The sequence below is a fragment of the Drosophila pseudoobscura genome, chromosome 3, assembly GCF_009870125.1.
Source record: "Drosophila pseudoobscura strain MV-25-SWS-2005 chromosome 3, UCI_Dpse_MV25, whole genome shotgun sequence".
NCBI lineage: Eukaryota > Metazoa > Arthropoda > Insecta > Diptera > Drosophilidae > Drosophila > Drosophila pseudoobscura.
Window position 1 is genome coordinate 18415541 of NC_046680.1, and position 21701 is coordinate 18437241.

At 49.3% G+C, this 21701-nt stretch overlaps 3 protein-coding genes across 5 annotated transcripts; 1 reads left to right on the forward strand and 2 right to left on the reverse strand.

Moving 5' to 3' along the window:
- The first annotated feature begins 8 nt into the window (after positions 1 to 8).
- Rad51D (Rad51 recombinase D) lies at positions 9 to 1783 on the forward strand. The gene is made up of 3 exons (XM_001361590.5): positions 9 to 290; positions 353 to 864; positions 931 to 1783. The coding sequence occupies exons 1-3, from the start codon at positions 31 to 33 to the stop codon at positions 1179 to 1181; spliced, it is 1023 nt and encodes a 340-aa protein (XP_001361627.4). The 5' UTR covers positions 9 to 30; the 3' UTR covers positions 1182 to 1783.
- Positions 1784 to 2920: 1137 nt separating this feature from the next.
- Rme-8 (receptor mediated endocytosis 8) lies at positions 2921 to 12390 on the reverse strand. Of its 2 annotated transcripts, none has more exons than XM_001361592.4 (22): positions 12236 to 12390; positions 11642 to 11888; positions 11438 to 11578; positions 11235 to 11379; positions 10877 to 11075; positions 10304 to 10808; positions 10063 to 10241; positions 9782 to 9989; positions 9310 to 9720; positions 8910 to 9251; positions 8648 to 8856; positions 8415 to 8583; positions 7589 to 8356; positions 6953 to 7531; positions 6782 to 6893; positions 5546 to 6713; positions 4950 to 5481; positions 4398 to 4891; positions 3962 to 4337; positions 3773 to 3895; positions 3446 to 3704; positions 2921 to 3386 (listed from the first exon to the last, which is right to left on the reverse strand). In XM_001361592.4, the coding sequence occupies exons 2-22, from the start codon at positions 11831 to 11833 to the stop codon at positions 3271 to 3273; spliced, it is 7227 nt and encodes a 2408-aa protein (XP_001361629.3). In that variant the 5' UTR covers positions 11834 to 11888; positions 12236 to 12390; the 3' UTR covers positions 2921 to 3270. The 2 variants fall into 2 exon arrangements, with proteins under 2 accessions (XP_001361629.3, XP_015040475.2); XM_015184989.2 differs by having other exon boundaries at positions 10877 to 11078.
- Positions 12391 to 12704: 314 nt separating this feature from the next.
- On the reverse strand, positions 12705 to 21444 carry Rab32 (RAS oncogene family member Rab32). 2 transcript variants are annotated; one of them, XM_004444353.3, is made up of 4 exons: positions 20164 to 21444; positions 13722 to 14117; positions 13509 to 13652; positions 12705 to 13446 (listed from the first exon to the last, which is right to left on the reverse strand). In XM_004444353.3, the coding sequence occupies exons 1-4, from the start codon at positions 20677 to 20679 to the stop codon at positions 13333 to 13335; spliced, it is 1170 nt and encodes a 389-aa protein (XP_004444410.2). In that variant the 5' UTR covers positions 20680 to 21444; the 3' UTR covers positions 12705 to 13332. The 2 variants fall into 2 exon arrangements, with proteins under 2 accessions (XP_004444410.2, XP_001361630.4); XM_001361593.5 differs by lacking the exon at positions 20164 to 21444 and adding an exon at positions 14473 to 16184.
- Positions 21445 to 21701: the final 257 nt, after the last annotated feature.

Consider the following 21701-nt stretch of genomic DNA (forward strand, 5'->3'; position numbering starts at 1 on the left):
TAAATCCGGTCACACTAAAAACAACACGGAATGGATCTGAAGAATAAGATTTTACAAACTCCGACGGGCAAAAAATTATTATCCGAATATCAGTTGAATTTACTAACAAAAAACAATATCGAAACTGTGCTCGACTTCCACGATGCTGAGAACCAGAAACTGCACAATCTGCTGGCCATCAAACTGGAATCAGTACTAGAGATTAAGAAGGAGCTGGATATGCTGCCATGGCAGTCGGAGACATTTGTGGAAACTGTTAATGAGTTGGACTTTGGAACGGGCATAGAAGAGTAGCGTAGTTCAAAGGCCAATATGAACAGAGTTGTTGTATTTACTGAGCGGCCTGTTTCAGATTGGACAAGTTTTTGGACTCCATTGCGCAGCCGTTCAGGCGAGGCAGAGTCTGGGAAGTCTGTGGCCAGACTGGCGTGGGAAAGACCCAACTAATGTACACCTTGGCTCTTAATTTTGTATGGAAACACAAACGGCAAGTGCTTTTCATCGATACCAAGCAAGACTTCTCCACCAAAAGGATCCAAGACATGCTGATGGAGCGTAAAGTGGATCAGGAAACAAGCGAGAAGGCTATGGCGGACATTCACGTGGTAGAAGTCCTTACATCAGAGGAGCTCATTGAAGTACTTAAAGCCTTCGATCAGCAAATGACTGACGATGTCCAGGCTGCATTAAAAACAAAAGTCGTTGTGGTCGACTCCCTGGCCGCTTGCTTTGTGGACCACCGAGGCAGGGAAATGCGAAGAACGAGGGATTCCCTCCTGACAGAGGTTGCATGCAGAGTGAGGAAGTTAGCTGTGAGGGGCGTGGCTTTTGTCATCGGCAACATATCGTTCTCTCAGGATTCAGGTACATTTTAGTTTATAGGAAGATTTATTTACATAACTCTATATACTACGCTTGTTCTACTATAAGATAATTGTGACGATGACGGCTTAGAGGATGGCAACAGTGATGGGTCTACGCGGCAGCCGAATAAACCAATGCTAGGCTCATATTGGAGTTCCGTGTGTACGCTGAGATTGTCGCTGGAGCTACCGGAGAGTACAGACTGCGGCGACAGCTGCGATGACGACGGCCTCCGAATGGTAAATGTAATGACGAACACCTATGGTCCTGCGGGAGACACTTGCTTGCTACGGATCACAGATGCTGGACTGGTTTAACGGCGGCCAGACGGGTGTTGCTTCTGGTACGACTTCATTACTCGTTTGCCTGGCTCCAAGCCATCACCCAGGCCGGGACGTTTGCGCGTGTTGGTATTTCCAGTATCTTTCACCACCTGGACTGCCTGGACTGGCTCAAAACTATTTTTTGGAGGAGTCTCTTCCGTCATCGCCAAATCAGAGTCATGGGCGTATTGGCAGCTTGTTCCAAAACGACATCGTCCTTTCCTGAAGTTCCAGCATATCTTGCGTCCATTCTTCAGCTGCAAATGTGTGTCGTTGTTGACCATTTTAACGTGCCGCTCCAGGGACGCTGTCTTTTGCAGCTCCGCCTCTAGAAATGGATTGGAGAACACCTCGCCCGTCTTCTTGGCGCCTGCTTGGCCCAGCGCCTGGTTCGCGCTCGGCAACTTTGGCGGCAGCTTCTCGGTTGGCGGCGTGCTGTACGAGGTTTTTGTTATTTTTCTTCCCATATACATATGTCATAGAATCTTGTTACCCATTTATCTGTTCGCTTTCGGATTCTTTGCTGCTATCCTCGTCGGATTCGGAGGAGTCGCTATAATCTGCCACAAGCGACATTGTTTGCCGACATTGACAGCGAAAAAACGAAAATAAAACACAACAACTGTGCTAGTGCGCGAGCTGGTAACAATATTTACAATTTTTGGGGGTGTGGGCTTGCGACCGAAAAAGCAGAACTACGCGGTTACTAAAAATTTGCTACATAATGGGAAGAAAACGAGGGTATGGACAACAGGCAAAACGGTCCAAAAAATTCAAAGTATGCAAGGTAAAATCTACCTCTTTTGCCTAATATACCTTGAAGACAATATCGGCTTTTTGATTTCAAGGTATATTATCCATGCACGGAAGGTGAGGTTCCTACGAACCTTGCAACTTTCCACGGCTGTTTTTTCCTGTTGTCCATACCCCTTTTTATAGCCCATTTAAAGCTGCGGAAAATAATGCCAATAATAATAATTGTTCTTGTAGAACTGTGCTAAAATTCTTCAAGATTCATTATTTTCGTGCAGAGTATTTTAATACCACTGGTCAAAAATGCACTGCGTTCTCTACCCTTGATCGGAAATCATGTTCCTCGATTTATATATTCGGTTTAATATTACTAGCTAGCTAGGCCTCTTAGCTCCAAAAAAATCATTTTATCCCATTGATGAATCAATTTTCTACAAAATTGGCTAACTTTAAATACTTCCCTTTATTTTATATTTACTAAAATAAGGCTTAAGTAAATAAAGTCAAATCATAAAACGTAAGCGGGAAAGAAATGCAACGTTAGTTTGAATAGAATGGTACGTTATTTGAACACTTACTTCTTGTCAACCGGTGGTATGGACATTTGTATACCCTATTTCGATATTGCCTTTAACAAACTTGCGTATAGTTTTTTATACCTTATGTTCTTTAATATATCTTTTCAAATGAAATTGATTTTATATAAAGAAATGCATTAAATATACCTTCAACTCAATTTCGAAGTCAATATATACAGAAAAGTATATAATGTATACATAATAATAACCGTAAATGGTCACCCCGTGGTATACGTTTTTTGTTGAATATATATCGGTATACACTATATATATGTATATATGAATTCAACTTAACCATGGTTTATGACTTGGTATACAATAGAATACCCTTAATATGTAAACGGAAAATGAGTGCTATATTAAAAAAACTTCCTTAAGAAGAGAAACGGGTACATATGAGAGTTTCTTTCATTTTTAATGAATCTTTAATGCTTCATTCCATAATATATATAATCACTTTATGCATGCTCAAGTTAGGTTGGGTGTTTGTGTATGTGTATAAACTATTCTCTAATTATTTATACAGCTTTTATAAATATAAAAAATGAAACTTTGTTACAGTTTGTTAATATGTTGGCTGACGACAGCCGCGACGCTCCTTGCTGCGTGTATACAAAATATGCAAAAGTTTAATACAATAATGGGGGAGTCCCGTGCATGGTCGTCCGTGTCCAGTTGCCACCCCAACCGAAATCGGGGCTAATCAAAAACAGGCGATGCTTAGCTTTAGACCGATATCAAAGAAGAACTCGCTAGTCTATGGGAGGACGAGCCGAAGGATCGTCGCGATCGATAGGGGGCGGCGAGGTGAGCACTTCCACGCTTTGCGCAGGTCCTGCCGTCAGGTAGCCAGCCGTTGGGTTGATGCCTGGAATATAAATCCACTCAAGAGCTGTGAATCTTTTTGATTCGTGATTCTCCACTTACCCGTCAGATAGCCGCGTATGTTGGTGTCGGCAATGAAAAGATCGTGGCGCTGATCCTTGAACTCTGCCCAGACAGGATGCTTGAGCAAGATTTGCGTAACCCGATCGCCATAATTGAGATTGTGCGTCATCCCTTTAAGGGCCGCAACGATTTGTGCTTTAACCGCAGATGGATTGTCAACGAATTCCAGCCGACTGTCCAGCAAGCCAAGCAGAAAAGGTATGAGTCCCACCTCCAAGGACTGGCTGATCAATGAGTCCTAGGGATAAATTCAGAGAATGCTTGCTCGAAACTGATGGATTGATTAATGGTGGCTCAAATACTCACGTGCTGGTGTTTGAAAAGCCGACTCAGTGCCTCGCAGGCCTTCTCAATGCAGTCCCGATTGTGTTCCATGCACTTCTTCAACGGCGCCACGCATTCTGTCTGTGAGATGGCACTCACACAGAACTGCAAAGGAATGGGAACAGATAAGTGAGGTTGTCTTGTCAACATTTTCCGCCCCCCCCCACTGACCTCAGACAGCGAGAGCTGATGTAATACTGATAGCGTGTTCTTTGGCTGCACCGAGAGTAGATTGAACAGCTTTGGTATGTGGCCCAGCACTGGTATGTCGTCTGCCAGATTCGGCTGCGAGCGGAGCAGCTCCACGAGCGCGGTGGTGGACAGATCGAGGACATCCTGCTCGGAGGAACTCTTGCTTATCTGATCCACGACAAAGTCGAGGAGATCGGAGAGGAACTGCTTTGGCTTGCGCAGCGTCCAAGCGGGATTGCTTACAAACAGGCGCAGGTAAACGCCTGCCACAACAATTTCATTGGATACGATGTCCTTAAGTATTTCAGGGTCTTTCCACACATGCCGAGGGTTCGATTTTTGCAGCTGGTAAAATCTGCAAGCACAGGGGGATATCAGGATAGCTCCCAAGCTGAAACCTGAAACTGCCACTCACCTGTCGCAGGCTTCCAAGACCGCGTCGCACACATTCGATCGCGTATTGTCGTTCCAAATGAGCTCAGGATGCTCGTGAATGGACTCGAAGAGCTGCACGGATGTGGGCGGCGACTCCACCATGGCATCGATGAACAATGTGGGGAGGAATTTCGATATGGTAATGCGTACTTTTGGACCACTTAAACGATCGGCTGTCATCTTGGCTAAAATCTCGGCGCACATCTCTCGGATTTGCGGATTACGCGAGTTACAGAACATGTCTAGGAGATATATGGCTGCGCCCTTGGCCTGGGCCTCCTTGATCATCTCCTGCACATTCATCAGACCCGAGAGTGTCTCCAGCACCTTCACCTGGCTGGCACGCAGCTCCGGATCCTTGAGGGCCACCAGATAGTTGCCCAGAATCTCGCAGGAGGCCACCTCGGAAACGCACTCCTTGTTACGGGAGACCAGGGCGACCACCTCGAGGGCGACCGACTTAACCGTGGAGCTCTGTAAGGTAATAAGAAGATTTACGTCTGCTTTAGGGAAATCCATACGCTGCTCTTACGTCGGAAAATATGTTGTTGGCCAGAAAGCCGAAGATCATCTCGAAATTTCCGATGCATTGAATTTCCACCTCGGCGTTCGCCTTGATTACTGCTATCAGTGCCTTGAGCACCATGGTTATGTGCAGTTCCAGTTTCCCATCACTGGCAAAGTCATATTTGCTCTGTTGCAGCGCCAGCTTCTGCTCCGTCTGCGCATCAGTCTCGAGCTTCTTTCGGCTCTTCGACCGATTGTAAGCATTGAGAACATCGTCAAAGGTGCTGCCCGGCTTAGCCGTCTGCTGCTGCATCTGCAGCTGCGGATGATTGGGTGCCAGTGTGGGCGTCAGGATGCCGTCGCTGCCCATTTTGGGTGCGGCAGCAGCGCTAGCAGCGGCAACAGAGGCGGCCGGATTCCTCTTGTACTGCAGAAACTGGTACGCGTGCTTTAAGTACTCAAGCAGATCCATAATGAACAGCTTGGGCTGCGCAATCGGGTGGGTGGGCATGTCGTTGTAGATGCGTATGAATATGCCGCCAATCTGCAGTTCCTCTCTAAAGAAGGAGTTCAAAATGGTTAAAAGAAAGCTGATTTGCTTCACCTAGTGGTGGGACTCACTTGTGGGCATCGAACTCGAAGCTGGAAACGAGCTCGTAGACCTGGGCAATGTCCTCATGGGTCTCTCGGGCGGAGGAGGTGCGCTGCTGCTCGAGGAAGTCTTTGAGCTGAGCTCGGGTTCCATTGTCCCAGATGAGGTAGGGATTCCTCGTGTTTGCCGTGAGCAGCTTGAGCACATCGCTGTCTCGCGCAGTGGCAAGCTGGTTGGCAATGTAGCGGGTGAGAAGGCGGTCGAGGACTTGCTTTACCAATGAATTCTTGGCCTCCCCCGCCACGATGTACTTCTGCTGGATGGCACTGGAGCTGCTCTTGGCCGGGTTCTGTTGATCGCTGTCGGTGGGCGTGGAGCTGGAGGTGTCACTGCTGCCGGATGAGGTGTCCGGCTCCTTTTCCTTTCCGCCTGTGATAGCCAGCTGCTTGCTCTGTAGCGGATTATGCGCGTTCTGGGTGTAGGCCGAGCTGGTGGCACCCCCAACTGGTTTGGGCTTGATGGCTGGTGGAGGCTTGGCCGCCGGCGAGTTGGACTCGCTGCCAGTGATCGGCTTCTGGCGTAACTCCATGCTGTACCCGGCCAGGGAAATGCACCCCAGGACAGCCATCTTGGCCAGATTGTTGGCCAACTGCTGTTGATTGGATTTGTCGCTCACGTCCACGCCACTCTCGTCCAGCGTGTAGTCATACTCGAAGATAAACAGCAGCAGCGACCAGAGCACTCCGTTCCGAGACAGATTGCACTGCAGGTCGTAGTTGTTCGCCGCCAGACTAGTCACCAGGCTCACAGACAGCGTGTGCTTGAAGTACACGACGCGGCACACGTCGGACAGCAGCTGCGGCAGCTGGATGATCTTCTGTTTGCACTTCTCAAAGTTGCATGCCACCTCAAAGCAGCGCGTCACATTGGATATGACCTGGTAGTGCAACGATTCCGGCTTGGAATCGACTCCCAGAATGGACACGCAGCGCGTGTAGGCTTCAAGCAGAGCCTCAATGCCCTCCTCCCGCCGCAACTCTTCGGCATTCAGGGCGGAGCAGTGGACCGTGTGGTAGCATAGCTCGGAGGCGGCTGTCAGAAGCTGGGCCTCCTTGGAGAAAAGCTCATCGTCGCGCGTCTCCAGTCGGATGGTCTTGATCAGCTGCGGATAGCCAGCATACTTGTACGGCCGCAGAACTGGAAGAGGTGACCAGATAAGATGAGACCCTGGGACAATGGATTACTGGGAGCATGGGAGCACTCACCATCCGGATAACGTTCGAAGAGAATGCTTTGTGTGCGCAGGATCAGCACAATATTATTGGGGTCCGGTCCGCCTGAGCTCCACACGTTCCGCGAGCAAAGGAATTCATAGGCCTGTGAAAGGAGCAAAGTGATTAGGATAAGGATCTCGTTGAGACTCCTTCGGCTCTTACCTGATTGACTTTCTCGAATATCTCGCGGCCGTTCGGGTTCTTATCTGGATGGTACATCTGGGCCAGCTTGTAGTAGCTCTTTCGTATCATGCTCTCGTCTGGCTTTGGCGTTTTGTTGAGGTCAATGCCAAGATCCTGGTATGCCTGCTGGATAGTCATCTGAGGAGGCTTCTTCTCCACTTCCTTGCGCCAGGCGTCGAGAGTGTGCTTCAGCAGCTGCACCGGGTCCGAGATGGGCCAATTGGGGAACTTCCGGGTGTCGCACAGGTGCCGCAGATAGTAGATGTGGCAGAAGAGCTCGTTCTCCAGCTGCGGATAGCTGATGACTGGTATGGCCAGGTACGGATATCTGGCCATCGTGTGGCCTCGCAGACGCGGCGTGAAGTCTGCAATGTGGGCTGCAATCTTCTCAATGAGCAGCCGTCGCATCTCTGAGCTCCAGATCACCTCGGGCGTGTCGAACTCGCCGAGGAAGATTTCCGCAAACTTTTCGGCGCTGTAGTTCTCCAGGAAACAGACCATAGCTTCGGGCAGCAGCTGCCCCAGGATGCTGCGGTGCATGATTCCCGACTGCGAAGTCTGGAAATGTGGGGAAACCATTCAGTTTGATTCGCAAATAAGTATTTTATTGCTTACCTCCTCGCTGCGGAATCCCTGCTTCATGTGCGTCATCTTGAGGAATCTCGTGATGGGCAGAATGTTGCTGCCAGTATACATGAGCATAAAGTAAAAAACTCCGGTCAGATAGACCTTGGGCATCTCGGGATTGTCCTCCATTATCTGGCAGAGCAGGGTGGCCACGCGCTCCAGTAGTCCGGGGTCGTGGGTGAGGCAAACTTGGACCACATGAGGTAGGCAAATGAACTCAGAGAGCTTTCGCGACAGTTTCGGTCCTGGAATGAGCACAGCCACCCCGTTCTGGGTGCGGCTGGGAAAGAAGCTGGTGCACTTGATCAGAATGTCGAGTATCTTGGAGGATAGCTCCGTTTCGTCGTAGAGCGGCGTGCCCTTGGCTATAAGGCACCACTTGAGCTGGGGAATTTGCTGCAGAGACCGCCAGCCATCCATGCCAATAGCCCAGCAACGGGTCTTCGGTGTGATTAGTCCTTTGTGCCAGAGCTCTTTCAGCTCCGAGTACGTGATGGGTCCCTGGCGCTCGGGCTTCTGTCCGTCCTTCTCGATGTTGTAATACCAATCCTTCTCCTCGTATGCCGCCATATTTGGACCGGCCTCAATGACATTTGTTTTCGTATTCAGCTGGGCGCGTCCCTTGTGCAGGTGGGCGAGGGTGATGAGATCCACCAGGCACTGTACGTGATCGATGAGGGCTCGGCAGTTGGATTTCTCCAGCACCAGGCAGGAAATCAAGTTTATCAGTGCATCGCGCATTGAGGGGGAAAGGCACTAGAGTAGAGGCAATCGTTGAAGTATATCGTATGAAAACTATAACTTATTTACTCACCCTGTCGCTGAGTTGCAGAATGTACGACATGTCGTTGAACTTTCCGATATCTTGGTGGTAGCGCCTGTAGACCTTGGCCAGCGCCTGCAGGGAGAACACGGTCATCTGGTCGTCGTTCACTCGCTGTCGGCACAGAACACGCCGATATAAAGCATTGAAAAGCTCAATCCTACAAAGAATAATGAGAGCCACTTATTACCCTGATTCCTGATCGATTAGACCTGGATACTTACGGATCCTTCACCAGATTCTGGGGCCAGTCGTCCTTCTCCAGTATCAGTCGTATGTAGTAGTCGCCAATTTTGATTTCATCTGCCAGACATTGGTAGGCTACCTCGAATTCCTGGTAGTTCCAGGCCACAATCATCTGACCAGCCAAGTCTCGATCGTTTAGGAACTGCCTTAGCTCATTTTCCAAGCACATGCGCAGCTCCTCGCGCGTCTGCAAAGGAGACTTGTAAGAACAAAAACATTGGGAATGGGTTTTCCTCTCACCTTGTGGTTCCAGATGAGATTTGGCAGACTGTGATCTTTGGCAAAGCTGTAGAAGAAGTAGGGTAAATTCACAATGGCATCGGAGGTCTTTTTTTTCTGCCGGCGATTGCGCAGAACCACTGGACGATTCTTCAGAGCCTGTGCTGCCCCATCCTGCTGTTCGATCAGATTCATGCCCCAATGCTTGATGCCTTGCAAATGCTTCTCTATCACATTCTTGCGTGTTCTGTTGGAATGTTGTATTGCAAACTTGAGGTTATCGCGGAAATTGAGCTTATCCTCCTCCACATCCGTCTCCGGCACGCCGTCCTCGGACTCCAGGAAGGTCAAGAGGCCAGCGGGCTAAGCAAATAGATTTATGTAAATAATTTTGGCAGAACCCTCGAAGACAGCAACTCACGAAAATACGCTTGAACAGCTCCAGGGCCTCCTCGCTGTCCGTCAGCCATAACCCAATCAGATGGCGTGACAGCTGTCGATGCGTAGTCAGAGTGGGATCATTGGAGGGCGTATACAGAGCCACCAGCAGGTGCCGGCACAAGGCCGCCTCGTCTAGGGCTAGGGCCTGCATCTGCTGAGCCACCTGCAGCTCCCCCTCCTCGATGATGGCCCGCAAGACCAGGCCAGCTCCCTTAACGATCGCCAGCGAGGGGTGCTGAAACAATTTGTACAAGTAGCGACCACGATCGGCGACCAACTCTAGCAGCGTATCGAACTGCTTGCCGTCGGTCGTTTCGCTGTAAGGCACACATAACGCGAAGGTCATGAAATCCAGCATGGCCGACAGAACAAGGGCTCCACTGCCATGGCTCTGCGAAATAAAAGAGTTGATAGGAAATGTTTTACGTTGCGAATTGCCATGCTGAAAGTACCACATGTGTTGTCCACATATTGAGCAGGGTTTCCAGAAATGATTTCGATGACAGTATGGAGGATTTATTCAGCTGCTCCTGCTTCAGGTCATGGTCAGTGTTCACCGAATGCATCAGGGAGTTGATCATGTCAATGGCAGAGTATGTAACAGCCAGATCCTTGCGTCGCAAAGCAGCCACAACCTTAGTACCAATGATCTCGCGAAATCTAGAAACGCATCCAAATGAAAGTAAATTAAATTAAAGCTGGAAATTGACGCTTTTCTGTGTGGAATGCAGACCCCGTTAGATTGGTGAAGGCTGCATAGCCGACTTTGCTGGCCAGGAGACGAGTCAGGGCGTGAAATATGGCCTCCAGCTCCAGATTGCTCAGCTGTGCAGTGGGACTGTCCAGTTCCTTTTGTGCCAACGCCTGCAGCGCACTCAATATGAGCTTCTCCTTGTTCTCAGCAAACAGACTCTAAAATGGCAAATGAAAATGCTGGAGAAGGGTGATCAAACGATTCCTTTGGGGCTACCCACGTCCTGCGTCACACTGTAGTTGAGCCCACTGTGCGGCACATTGGCATTGAAACGCTCCAGGATCTCGTAACGCTTCGAGGGATTTTGGAAATTGTTGATGACCAAGCGCAACAAGTTGGCCTCCGTTTCCTCGTCCACGGAGCTGCTGAGGGGGACGTATCTCTTGCCTCTGGGCGTGTTGCTGATGCGTATGTGTACATCCTGATTACCGCTGGAGCGCACCGCATCCAGCATAGTGGCCAGCAGGGAGTCTCGGTCGTTGGTACTATAACTGCGCACAATTCCGTTCTTGTACTCGATGCTAAAGCGCTGCAGACTGTCCTTGTCGCGAACCAGAGCAAACACATCGGTGAGTGGGCGCAAAGTGCAGACACTGTAGGTCTGGGGATCCCTCTCCAGAAGCGTGACTTCGGTAAGACAGAGTATGCGCTTCACGGGATCCGGATGGCGTAACGTTATCTTTTGCACTGTGAACTCGGTCATCGACGTTTGAAATTGATCGTCACTACGGAGGAAGCAGAAAAATCTTTCTTTACTGAAATGAACACACTTTCTCCACTCCCTGTGTCTAACCTGAACTTGCCAAATCGCTGCCTCTCGAACTGCTCGAGTGTTATCTGGCTCTTGAGTATTTTGGTTTCGATGCCCAGGAACTGAGCCGAACTCTGGGCAATATTCTGCACGATTTCGTGGTGATTCAGGGCTTTGAACAAGTGCAGGCGACTGAAGCCGCCGTAGGCCATCACAATGCCGCCCTCATAGTCCGATATGCCTGCTTAAAACGTGCGCAAACGTAAACAAAGACCATAAAGATGAGTGCAAGGACAGCCGAAAACAAAGCGTACACATTGAATTAAAATTGTGAAACATGGCGACAGAACGAAACAGTACAACTGCACATCACGCAAGAGAGCCGAGTCTGTATAGCTACCTATTATTCCCTCAATGTCCTTGTACATGTAGCTGGCGAGCACATCGTTTGTGGTGGGGTCCAGCTGGTCCAGAGAACAAGGCGTCACCTCCAGCACAGTGGGCAGGCTGATGCCCGACCAGTGGTACTTGTACGCACTGAAGCGCTGTGAAGAAACATTTCCATAACTGACGACATGAGTCATAAACGGAAGTTGGGCAAACCTGAGTGTTTTTCGGTTTATCGGCAAACTCTTTGTAGTATTTCAATATAGAGCTGAGTATGTCATTGCGATATTCCGAAGATAATTTGATTGTATCCAGCTTCTTGTCTTTCTTGATGGTCAGCACGAACTCATTGGGTATCTGAAAAACGGATTTTGGTGGATTTGGTCATTTAAATCGCCATATAGGCCAGTCAGTACATACATTTGAGGTCTTGCTGGGGGCTGCCGCCACAATATCCGAGTAGGACCAGCGATTCGTTAAATCGAATTTATCTGGATTGTAGGTGGAGATGCCGGCTGTGCCGATGGAGAGGATGCGCTTGTACTTGCCCTTCCAGGAGTGCTTGGTCACCAGAAAGCACTCCAGGTCGACGTTTTCCCGGGGCGGCAACATCGTGTCTTGCAGCTGTCTCGCCAGTGAATCCAACTAAATTCCAGCTTTGCACCAACTGCGGGAAAGAGAGAGAGTGTGGAAAATTTGTCTGAATTGGAATTTCTGGCATAGACGGTCGGTGCGCGGCGTCGCGGCTCAGCTGATTCGTTCACGGGTCGGGTCGGCGTCCAAAATATCCAATTGACTTGCCCATTGCCGGGGCACTGATTAATTAAGTTGACTGCGCCTGGCCCTGCCACTTATCAGCCAGCAGAAGTGCCAACGCCGCGGAGCACTACACTCAACAAAGACCCGAAAAGGGGGAGTTAACGTGACGAGTAAAACGACGATGTGCCATGGAAATGGATCCCAGCTGGTGAAATGGAGCTCTGGAGTGCGGCTCCAGGGTTTTTCGAGGCTCACCTTAAACATCTAGCACATTTCCGCTTATAAAACCAATTAAATGTTCTAATATTTCTATTTGCAGATTTTTGCAATAAACAATTTATCAGTAATCGGTAACACAGCACTTAAAAGATGGCGTTTTTCAACACTGGAGATGGTGTAGCCTTAACTGCGAGAAATACCAAATGCCGCAGCAAAAGTTAATGATATTCAGAATTAGGTGCTGTTAGGCGCAAGTCAGCCGCACTTACAACATGGTTCGGTTCAGTTCAGTTCGGTGGTTCCAGAGAATAAAGGAACCAAATCAGACGAACACTTTACAGGGCCCTAATTTTCGCGCCCTGCGATAAATTCAAACACAATCGTTTATTTCCATCTAGGAAAACATTGGACTTCCGGACGCACATGGATGTGTTTGATCAAAACCCCGAGCGTAGCTCACCTGATCCGTCCACTTCTATGATCGCAATAAAAAAACACTTCTAACTTTTGGCTTAACTACAATTAAAACTTTATTTTTCATTTCGTATTGCATAAAACGTACGGTACGTATTTTTATCTAAATTAAATGCAAATAAAGATGGCAATGTGTGTGTGTGTGTGTATAAGAATTCCAAGATAAAACAATCTCGCCAACAAAAGTAAATAAGGCAAACAATAACGAGAAAACGATTCGTATTTTACACAAATGTATAGGGTCTATAATGGTAGGGGCAGCATGGGATGCTGCACTATCTCCACGCCACCTAGATAATGTTGATGATAAGGTTACGAGTATGAATGCGAAGGTGCGGCCATATAAATTCACGCACTGACCCCGATCTCGTCTTATCCAGAATTTACGGACACAAGTGTTGACAGGGACTCGGTGCAAACAAACAGAAGATCGTGTGGATGGATGGATGGAACACGATGAGGATGCTAAGTCTTAGACAAATGTTAAGTTGAAATCCTAAGCATAGATATCGTGGTTATCTTTCAACAACACGAACATGGAATGAACATAAACATATTTCCATTTAGCTTTACAAAAGTTGCTCAGACTGGGAGGGGAAATTGGAATGATTTGAATATAGCAGATGGCTGGCCAGGCCTCTGGTGTTTTGGGTGGCAGGTCAGCAGGAACACTTGTTTTTGGTTTCCGTGCCAGTTGCATCGCTGGTGCTGTTCAGGTTGAACTTGTCACCGTCGGCCAGGTCGCCAGTTATCAGCTTATCGTTGATGAGTATCTGTAAACGAGACACGGACACATTACACAGGGTATGGGCATCCAGGAGCATAGATCTCTTACCTTATTCACAAGGGCGCGGGACGCTTCATCGATGTTGATGTTCTCCTTGGCGGATGTCTCGAACCAGCCGGCGAACCCGTTCTCCCGCACATACTCATCCATCTTCTCCGGATTCGTGATGATGCCCTGCTTCTCTTGATCGCACTACGAACACAAAGGGTCAATTAGGAAAGTCTCATCCCACCTCAGCCCCGCTTCCCGCTCCCCACTCACCTTATTGGCCAGCAGTATGCAGGGTATGGGACTCCCGTCTGGCAGCTGCACCTTCGAATCCAGATCCTCCTTCCACTTGCTCACACAGTCGAACGTTCCGCTGCGTGTCACGTCGAACACGATGAACGCCCCCACCGCCTCCTTGTAGTAGACTCGCGTCATATTGCCGAATCTCTCCTGGCCGGCGATGTCCCACAGCTGCAGGCGCACTATCGTGTTGCCATCCCACTGGAGCACCTTCAGGGCGAAGTCCACGCCAATGGTGGCCCGATAGTTTTGGCTGAAGAACTGGTGCACGTAGCGCTTGATGAAGGACGTCTTTCCTGTGCCTAGCTCGCCGATGACTAGAATTTTGTACAGATGTTCTCGTTTCTCGCTGGTTGACGTCATGATGGCCTGGAAAGATTGAAAAAAAATGGATTTTTAGCAAGCGGATCGGAACAGCCTATTCTACATATGTTATGGATTAATCTATGTACAATATCTTCGGAGTATTTTCACTTCAATCCGAACCTCGTGGGGCTATGCAAAGCGGTTTCTTTATCGTTCAAATGAACACTGTGATTTAATAGTCGATTGTCTAGAGCTCTCATCCGCGCAGTTGAATGACACGCACACACACGCACGAACAGAGCCTCCCACGAAAAGGGGGCCGATGAACAGCCGTCGAGGGCAGGCACACAGAGGCAACACGACACTTGTGGGGCTTCGGTTGTAAATCAACGAGGTAAACAGTTGGGCGACACCTTACCGGTTCCATTTCCTGATCCATGGTCAGGTCACCAAAGGCCGGCATGGGGTTCGCAGGGGCTGGATCTTTGACGGACTGCTCCTCGCTCTCCGAGGACACGGAGTCCTCGTTCGAGTACTCGCTGGCCACGGAGTGATAGTGCAGGGTCTCCCTTCTGCCCTCGATGCTGTCGTGGTCACTCAGAACGAGCTGCTGCTGGGCAAAGCTGAGTCGCCGGAGACTGGAGTCGCTGGGTTCTTCGCTGGAGCTGGGCGGCTGATTGGCTAACGCGGCCACGGCAGCCTCGTATGCACTGAGGGGACTGCGCACGGCGCTACCTACGGCGAAACGGACCACGGGCGATGGATTGACGGCCTGGGCGCTCTCCGCTGAGGACACGGCGTCGTCGGCAGACTGCTCGTTCACGACTGGCAGGGGTGGGGGCGGGCACGTGGGCGGCTCCGGCTCTGGACTGGGTGGCGCCTCTAGGGCCGGCACTTGGTTGCTCTCTGGGGTGGCCACCGTTGTGGCGTTGGTGGCGACTTGTCTCGAAAGGCGGTGTCCGCGCTGCTGCTGTTGTTGCAGCAATTCCAGCTTCTTGCTGGAGGATGACTTGCGAACGGCTCCGGTGCTGCTGGCAGACTGAACCTGAACGCGACTCGGCTTGGCCGGGGCCCGCTCTCTGGGCGGCGTATCTCGTGTGCTCTCGGTGATAGCGATTTTCCCTCCTGCCTCTGCAGCAGTCGCGAGTCGTTCTGTCGCTGCGGCTGTCGCTGCCTTTGCCTCTGCTGGCTTGGGGGTCGACTGTTGCTTCTTCTTGGCCACAATCAGCTTTGTCGTCCGAGTGCTGCTCGTGTCTTTGGTAGTCACCGTTGTGGTAGTGGTCGCCTTTTTCTTTCCACCCGCTGTGGCTTTGCCCGTCGACGCCTCTGCCGTTGGTGTCAGGTAATCCGTCTCGCTGGCTGAGCTCTTGGCCCGAGTCTTGCTGCGGCTCTTGGCTTTGGCCGGCTCGACTTTCTTCCCGCTTATGGTTATCTGGAGGAGGGTGCCGCTGCTGCTGGCGGATGGTGCACTGGTGCCTGGGTCCGGGTCTTCGTCTGGAGCTGTCTCCACCCGTTCGAGGCTGCTGTCTAGCACGCTGATCTCATCGCTGGTGGCCAGGCTGTGTGGTCGAACCTTTGGGGTCTTCTTCAGACCGCCCAGCAGCAGGCGGCGGGTCAGACTCTTCTTCTTCAGCGTCTTCCCAGCGGCTCCACTGTCGGTGCTGTCGACGTCCTCCAGCTGCGTGGGGGCTTCCTCCTCGCTCTTGGCTTCTTGTTCTTTTTCCTTCTTGGCCTTTGGCTTGGAGAGACTACGAAAGGCGGCCGAGAAGCGTGACCGGGTCTTGATTTTGGAGCTGTTGTCCTCCTCCTCCTCTTTCTGCTCCTTCTCCTCCTCCCTGTCCTTCCTTACCACCAAGTGCTCGCTCTCCGCTGGCAACTGTTCTGATTCGGCTTCTGGTTCCACTTTCTGTATGGCTTTTCCCCGCTGCTTTTCGACGTTTTGCATATTTTCACCTAGGGCTAAACCTGGGGCCTGTTCTTCAAAGAGAGACTCTGCCGTGGGGCTAAACGGAGACTTCCATGGGGTCGTGTCGTGTACTATCCTGTCTGTCCTGGGATCCTGCAAGGGATCTCGATATCCTGAGCGAATTGAGCAACCGCAATGCAGTCAAAACAATCGCGCACTGAAATCCAAATTGTTGACGTCTAGGCTTTTATAAATTTTATTAAGCCCAGTCGTCTGCCTGTCCCTCTCCCCTTTCCCCTGCCCCCGACAGCACCGTTTTGTGGTCGGTTTTACATTACAGTTATACACAAAAAAAAAAAACCAGCCAAAGTGTGTGCGCTTACCAACACTGGTCCGGGACAGTCGAAATATTGCGAAATGATCGTGAGAAGAGCGGCGGCTTTTGAATGCCGCGATTGAGTCTGGGGCAGCCGCTTATCAAGCAATCCTCGGACAAAGCCAGGTCTGTGTCCGTCTCGACCAAATGGCCGACTGAATGAAGCCGCCTGTCTGTCCACCGGCTGGCCATGCTCCCGAATCAATCGACTCTATCATTGAAATTATGGCGATGTGTGCCGGGCGGGGGCTCAATCATCTAGCACAGTCGATCAAGCGTACTGTATGACAGTGTCCATTTCTGGGCCGAAATGGAATGGACTGCTCCGGAGTGGACGTACCTGACCTAGCCCAGACGCCAGCCCCAACCGAGAGGTGTTCATTCACGCACTTCGGTGGCTTCCTTTAAGCTGAGGATTTGCCGCATCAACTTGCCCCAAAAGAGTCGCTCAGCATTAAGTGGGAGACACACATCAATGAGGTGGGTGGGTGGTGTTGGTGGCGTCTTTGAATGATTGCTGTTGCTGCTACGTGACTATATAGAATTACGCTTATTACAAAACGTGGTTAGCCGCAGTGCAGGCAGAGAGGGGGCCCAGGTATATAAGATTACACAAGTATAAACCCATAAGCGAAGTCTGGATGGCACACATGGGGGAACTCGTATCGAGATAGATCTACATATATTCCCCCGACAGATATGCGGAACTGGGGACCGATGTCACAACACTTCCTTATATGGAAGGACAGACTTCTATCGTGTGTTGGGCACCTTTGCGGTTCAATTAGGTATTCACTGGGGGCAAAAAATGTAAATATTCCGATGTAAATCGTTCTCATGTGTGATTCAGTCTAAAATAAAGCTTTCTCTCAGTGTAATAAATGGGAAATGGGATACATAATGCGTAGATTCGTGCTGTCTGTCTACAGCTTCCTCGATATGCACATATTGAAATCGGGGACAACTATTTCAACACTCGAATCCCACACAGGCAACAGCTTACATAATTCATGGGGATCCGGTCGTGGTATGGCATGGAGTCGGGAGAATCCGACGGCACCTCTTTACGGCTTTTCAGGCCATTGAAACCGAAAGCATTAGAAATTCACTTTCCACATAAATGTCGAACGGCGAGGAGGGATCGGAGTCCCCCTTTGTCCATGCAAATGTTTGCACGCAATCGACCGCTCCAGGAGCAGGGCATAGGCATGTGAGGAGTCTGCAATTACCCCAACGACCCCATTCCGCACAAAAGCCACACGGATGCCAGAGGCGATGGTTGGGCTGAGCTCGGCTAAACGTCGAAATCAAAGACCAAACCAGGAGCCCCCGCCCCCAGGGGCTCAGCCATCAAATGCTTTTGTATTATAAAACAAGGACTAAACACGTGGGCAAGTTTCTGCAAGGGGCGGCAGTTGCATGCCGCACGACACGTGAGCACGTACAGAATATCTTAAAATTTTCCTACTTTCTGAGTTTCATTATAAATTCCTGCAGACTATTATGAATAGTTTACAAAGTGAGAACAATTAATTGTTATACAATATTCAAAACACACTCTTTAAATCTTTTTGAAAACCTTTTGCCACATCGATTTGATATGGAAATATTTTCTTAGGATTAGCATTTCTTTGTCGTCTAATGTCCATGTTTCAGATACAAATGTACAATTTTAAACAGAAGCTTTGCTAGCGCTCAAGATTGAAATGAAGTTTGTAATCAAGTGACACATTCATAAACCCCAACCTCGGGGACTAATTAATGGCACATAAATGGGCTCCAAATGGAAAATATAAATGAAATCTACACGAATTTTACACCGATTTGGTAGCCTGAATGTATGCTGTGATATTTTTTGTACTGTACCATGTAGTTCTCATGTAGATGTTGTGTGTAGCCAAAGCTAATATTCATAGAAATTTGCGCCCTTAGCTTGCGGGTGTGTGAGAGTTTATGATCTTGCAATTAACTATATTATAAATTGAATGTATGTCTATCAGATTTATGAAAAATGTAGCACGTAAGTCACCTAAAACGATGTACACAGTGCATAAAGTCTACAAAGTCTATAAAAACCACGATTTCACAGGCTATATATACAACGGGCGTTTAGCGAGAGTCGTTTCTGTTTGATTAGATTAATTTGTTGCGGGTTTAACACCTCTAGGGTAACTGCATCTCAATTACGGTATAATATTACCCGGAGATATAAAGATAGCTCGAAATGCGCGCTTCACCTTGCGTGATTTCAGGTCAGACATATTGATGTGACTCTCCGCCATTATGGATTATTATACTGGAGGCTGCTTATCAGCCGCGATTGCTCTGGCAATTGTCATGTAAATGAAATCAGCCCGCCACAGCAGCACAACAGAAAGTGCATTGCCTTAGCCAGCGATCCGCGATGCGACTGCGAGAGAGATTACATAAGGAGATGATATCTCCCCGGACACCACGCGTCCGCCCCATTCCTCAATGGACTCTGCACACGCAGCCCTCTGCTCCAAGTCCCATCGCAGTTGGCGTGGAGTGCCAGGCAGCCCATATCTTATCACTGGCAGGCGGAGGAGGAGTCACCAGCAAAAATATGAGCAACGTCTGATTAGATTGTACCGAAAATGCATTGCAACCTTGTGATTCATGGACTGGGATACTCGTAAAACTGTGTGTCTCTGTGTGTGTGTGCGTGTAATGTATAATTGAAACAATTTGAATGTCTTGCATTAATTAAGGTTCTCCCCCACTCCCCCACTGCCCCATCCACTTCCACGTGCGATTCCGCCTCCACACTTTCGCTTGCTTCGTTCAATAATTGACCTTAAAACGTGACGATATGTTAAACGGTAGCAACTCATTCCCATACCCATAGCCCTTCCCATTCTCATTCCGATTCCCATTATAGTTTCTCATCAGCAGCCAGCGGATATCTATGTCTATGTCTAGCTACAACCAGCAATCACTTAAGTAGCCAAGCACACCCACATGGTTTGCCCCCGTCACCCCACCCCCTTCTTCGTCTTCGAGTCTGTCGCTGCCACAGCTTGTCCGTCGATGTTGCGTATGGGGCATGCCATGACGAGAGTGAAATTTTTGTGGTGCTCCGTTTTGGGTTCGCCCCCCAGTACCGGCGACAATTTTCAGCTCGGTATTGTTTTGATTTCATCGCTTTGTTTATACCACGTTCGGTCTCAAATGTGGCAACGAATTCAATTTCATTTCCATTTAATTGGTCGGTTAATGGCTGGGGGGAGGCGGCATTTGTATTGGCCAAGATAAGACACAAAGCGATTGCGAAAACGACGCGGCTAAACGCGATGTGGGCAACATTAACACTGAACTGAATTCTGAGGGATAGAATGTTTACACAGTTTATAAGATATTTAGGATATATTTCAGTTTTATAAACAACGATACTTTCAACGATGCAGAAGAATGCTTGGTTGATTTACATACAATTTCCTACAATTACTGGATATAAGCTTGTTGTCTACGCAGCAATTCGATTCCCTCAAGCTGCGGGAAATACCATGATGACGCCTTATTCCAGGCATCTGTTTCGGTTACAAGTCCCAGCTGGGGGGCAGCTAACGAGTTTACCGAGTTCTCCGGACTACTAAGTGCCAAATGAGAGTAATGTACAAGCCATAAGTTGCGTCGCTAACTTACGGGCTGACCAAGCAAAAAGCAATTCATTTCTAAACTTGGTCCACTTATTTTTGGGCAATACCCCATTCCCCAACGCTGGGCTTAAGCGTGCATTTTGAATGTGGTTCGCATAAATAAACGTGCCCCGGCATGACTACTGTACGCCTGATCGAGATACTCACTCCGTTGTGCAGGTAGCCGTTGTTTCGGTTGATGTCCATGCTGGTACGTGTGGGCGCGGGAATGTCCGATGCGAGAGGAAGCGCCTCGACGGCGCAGAGATCGATCTCCGGCTGGCGCTCGATATACGAGGGCGACGCACTGCGCAGCGAGAACGGGGGGGAGCTGATGACAGGCGCAGGCGGCTGCTGTTCCTCCTGGGGCAGGATCAAGTGCTGGCGGCGCACAAAGATGGGCGACTCCTTGGTGCTCAGGGTGCCCAGGGAAATGGCACTGAGGGGATGATGTTTATGCTCCACGGGCAACGTGTCGTCAGAAAAGTTGGTGGTGCTGGTCACGATTACCTCTTTGGCCAGGTAGTGGCAACGTAGACAGGCACACCCACCGAGATGGCTGTACGACTGGGACTTGAGCGGAAGAGTTCCAAGACCGGAGGACTCTTTGGCCAGGCAGTCGCAGATGTTGCGGCGTCCGGCGGAGGTTGAGACAACACTGCTCCGTATGACGCTGGTTGCCATGCAACTCCAGATGCAGATAGATGCTCTTTAGACTTTGGAAAATGACCGGGCTCGCTTGCTCGTGCTCTTGCACTTTTATCGCACTCCCTCTACAGTCAAGGTCGCTCACACACACGCTCGTTCTGTGCCTCGTCTCTGTCTATTCAACTATTCAGTGGATTTTCGAGTGTTTTGTTTGATTGTCTCGTTCACTCACACACGTATCACATATCAGCAAGCTGGCGGCGGCAACATGTGGTTCTCTTCTCCTAGCTCTAATTGCCCCCCGTCTCCTGCTCGCACGCGCTTTGTCGCAAGCTTCGCTTCTGTTTCAACGGTAAACAAAGCTCTATGTCTGCACTTGAACTTATAAGAATTATCAGGTATTTATACTCGATTTCACTGCAATTTCGGGCCTGATGGGGCCAGAGGTTGTCGTTATCGCTGCAGGGGGAGGTTTATTGAACTCGACTGTGCACTTTTTTGGACAATTTATTTGTGTATTTGGCGTGAGTGCAGGCGAAACTGGTTTCGTTGACGATGCAAATGGAAGAAATGGAGCACTTTTGGTTTTGGTGGTCACCACCAACTAGTCTCTTGCATAAGCTTAAACGGTTTCGATTGTGCTCGGATTGCGCTATGGTATGGGGCTCTTGGCGCTAATTCTATATCACGGAATGGATTGGAATTCACACACGAACAAAATACGCAAACAACCAAACAGCGACGAACATAACAAAGTGCAGCTGTCAACGTCCGCCAGCCACAACTTTTACGGTAAAAATGAACTGGGCGAACGTTAAGCAAGAGAGACAAACGAAATCGAAAGCATGGGCAACTTCGAAAGCTTTCGCACGAAGCTTTCGTAAGCACTATACAAATACCCGTTAAACAACCGCCGATTTGACAGCGATTGATAATCTAAATAGCGATTATTTTGGGGTTTATCGATTCCAACGAAGCTTCCGATTGACATTCGGAAGCTCAAAACAGACGGTTTTGTTTTAGTTTTTATTAGCTTACCCTGACAATATACGATGCCT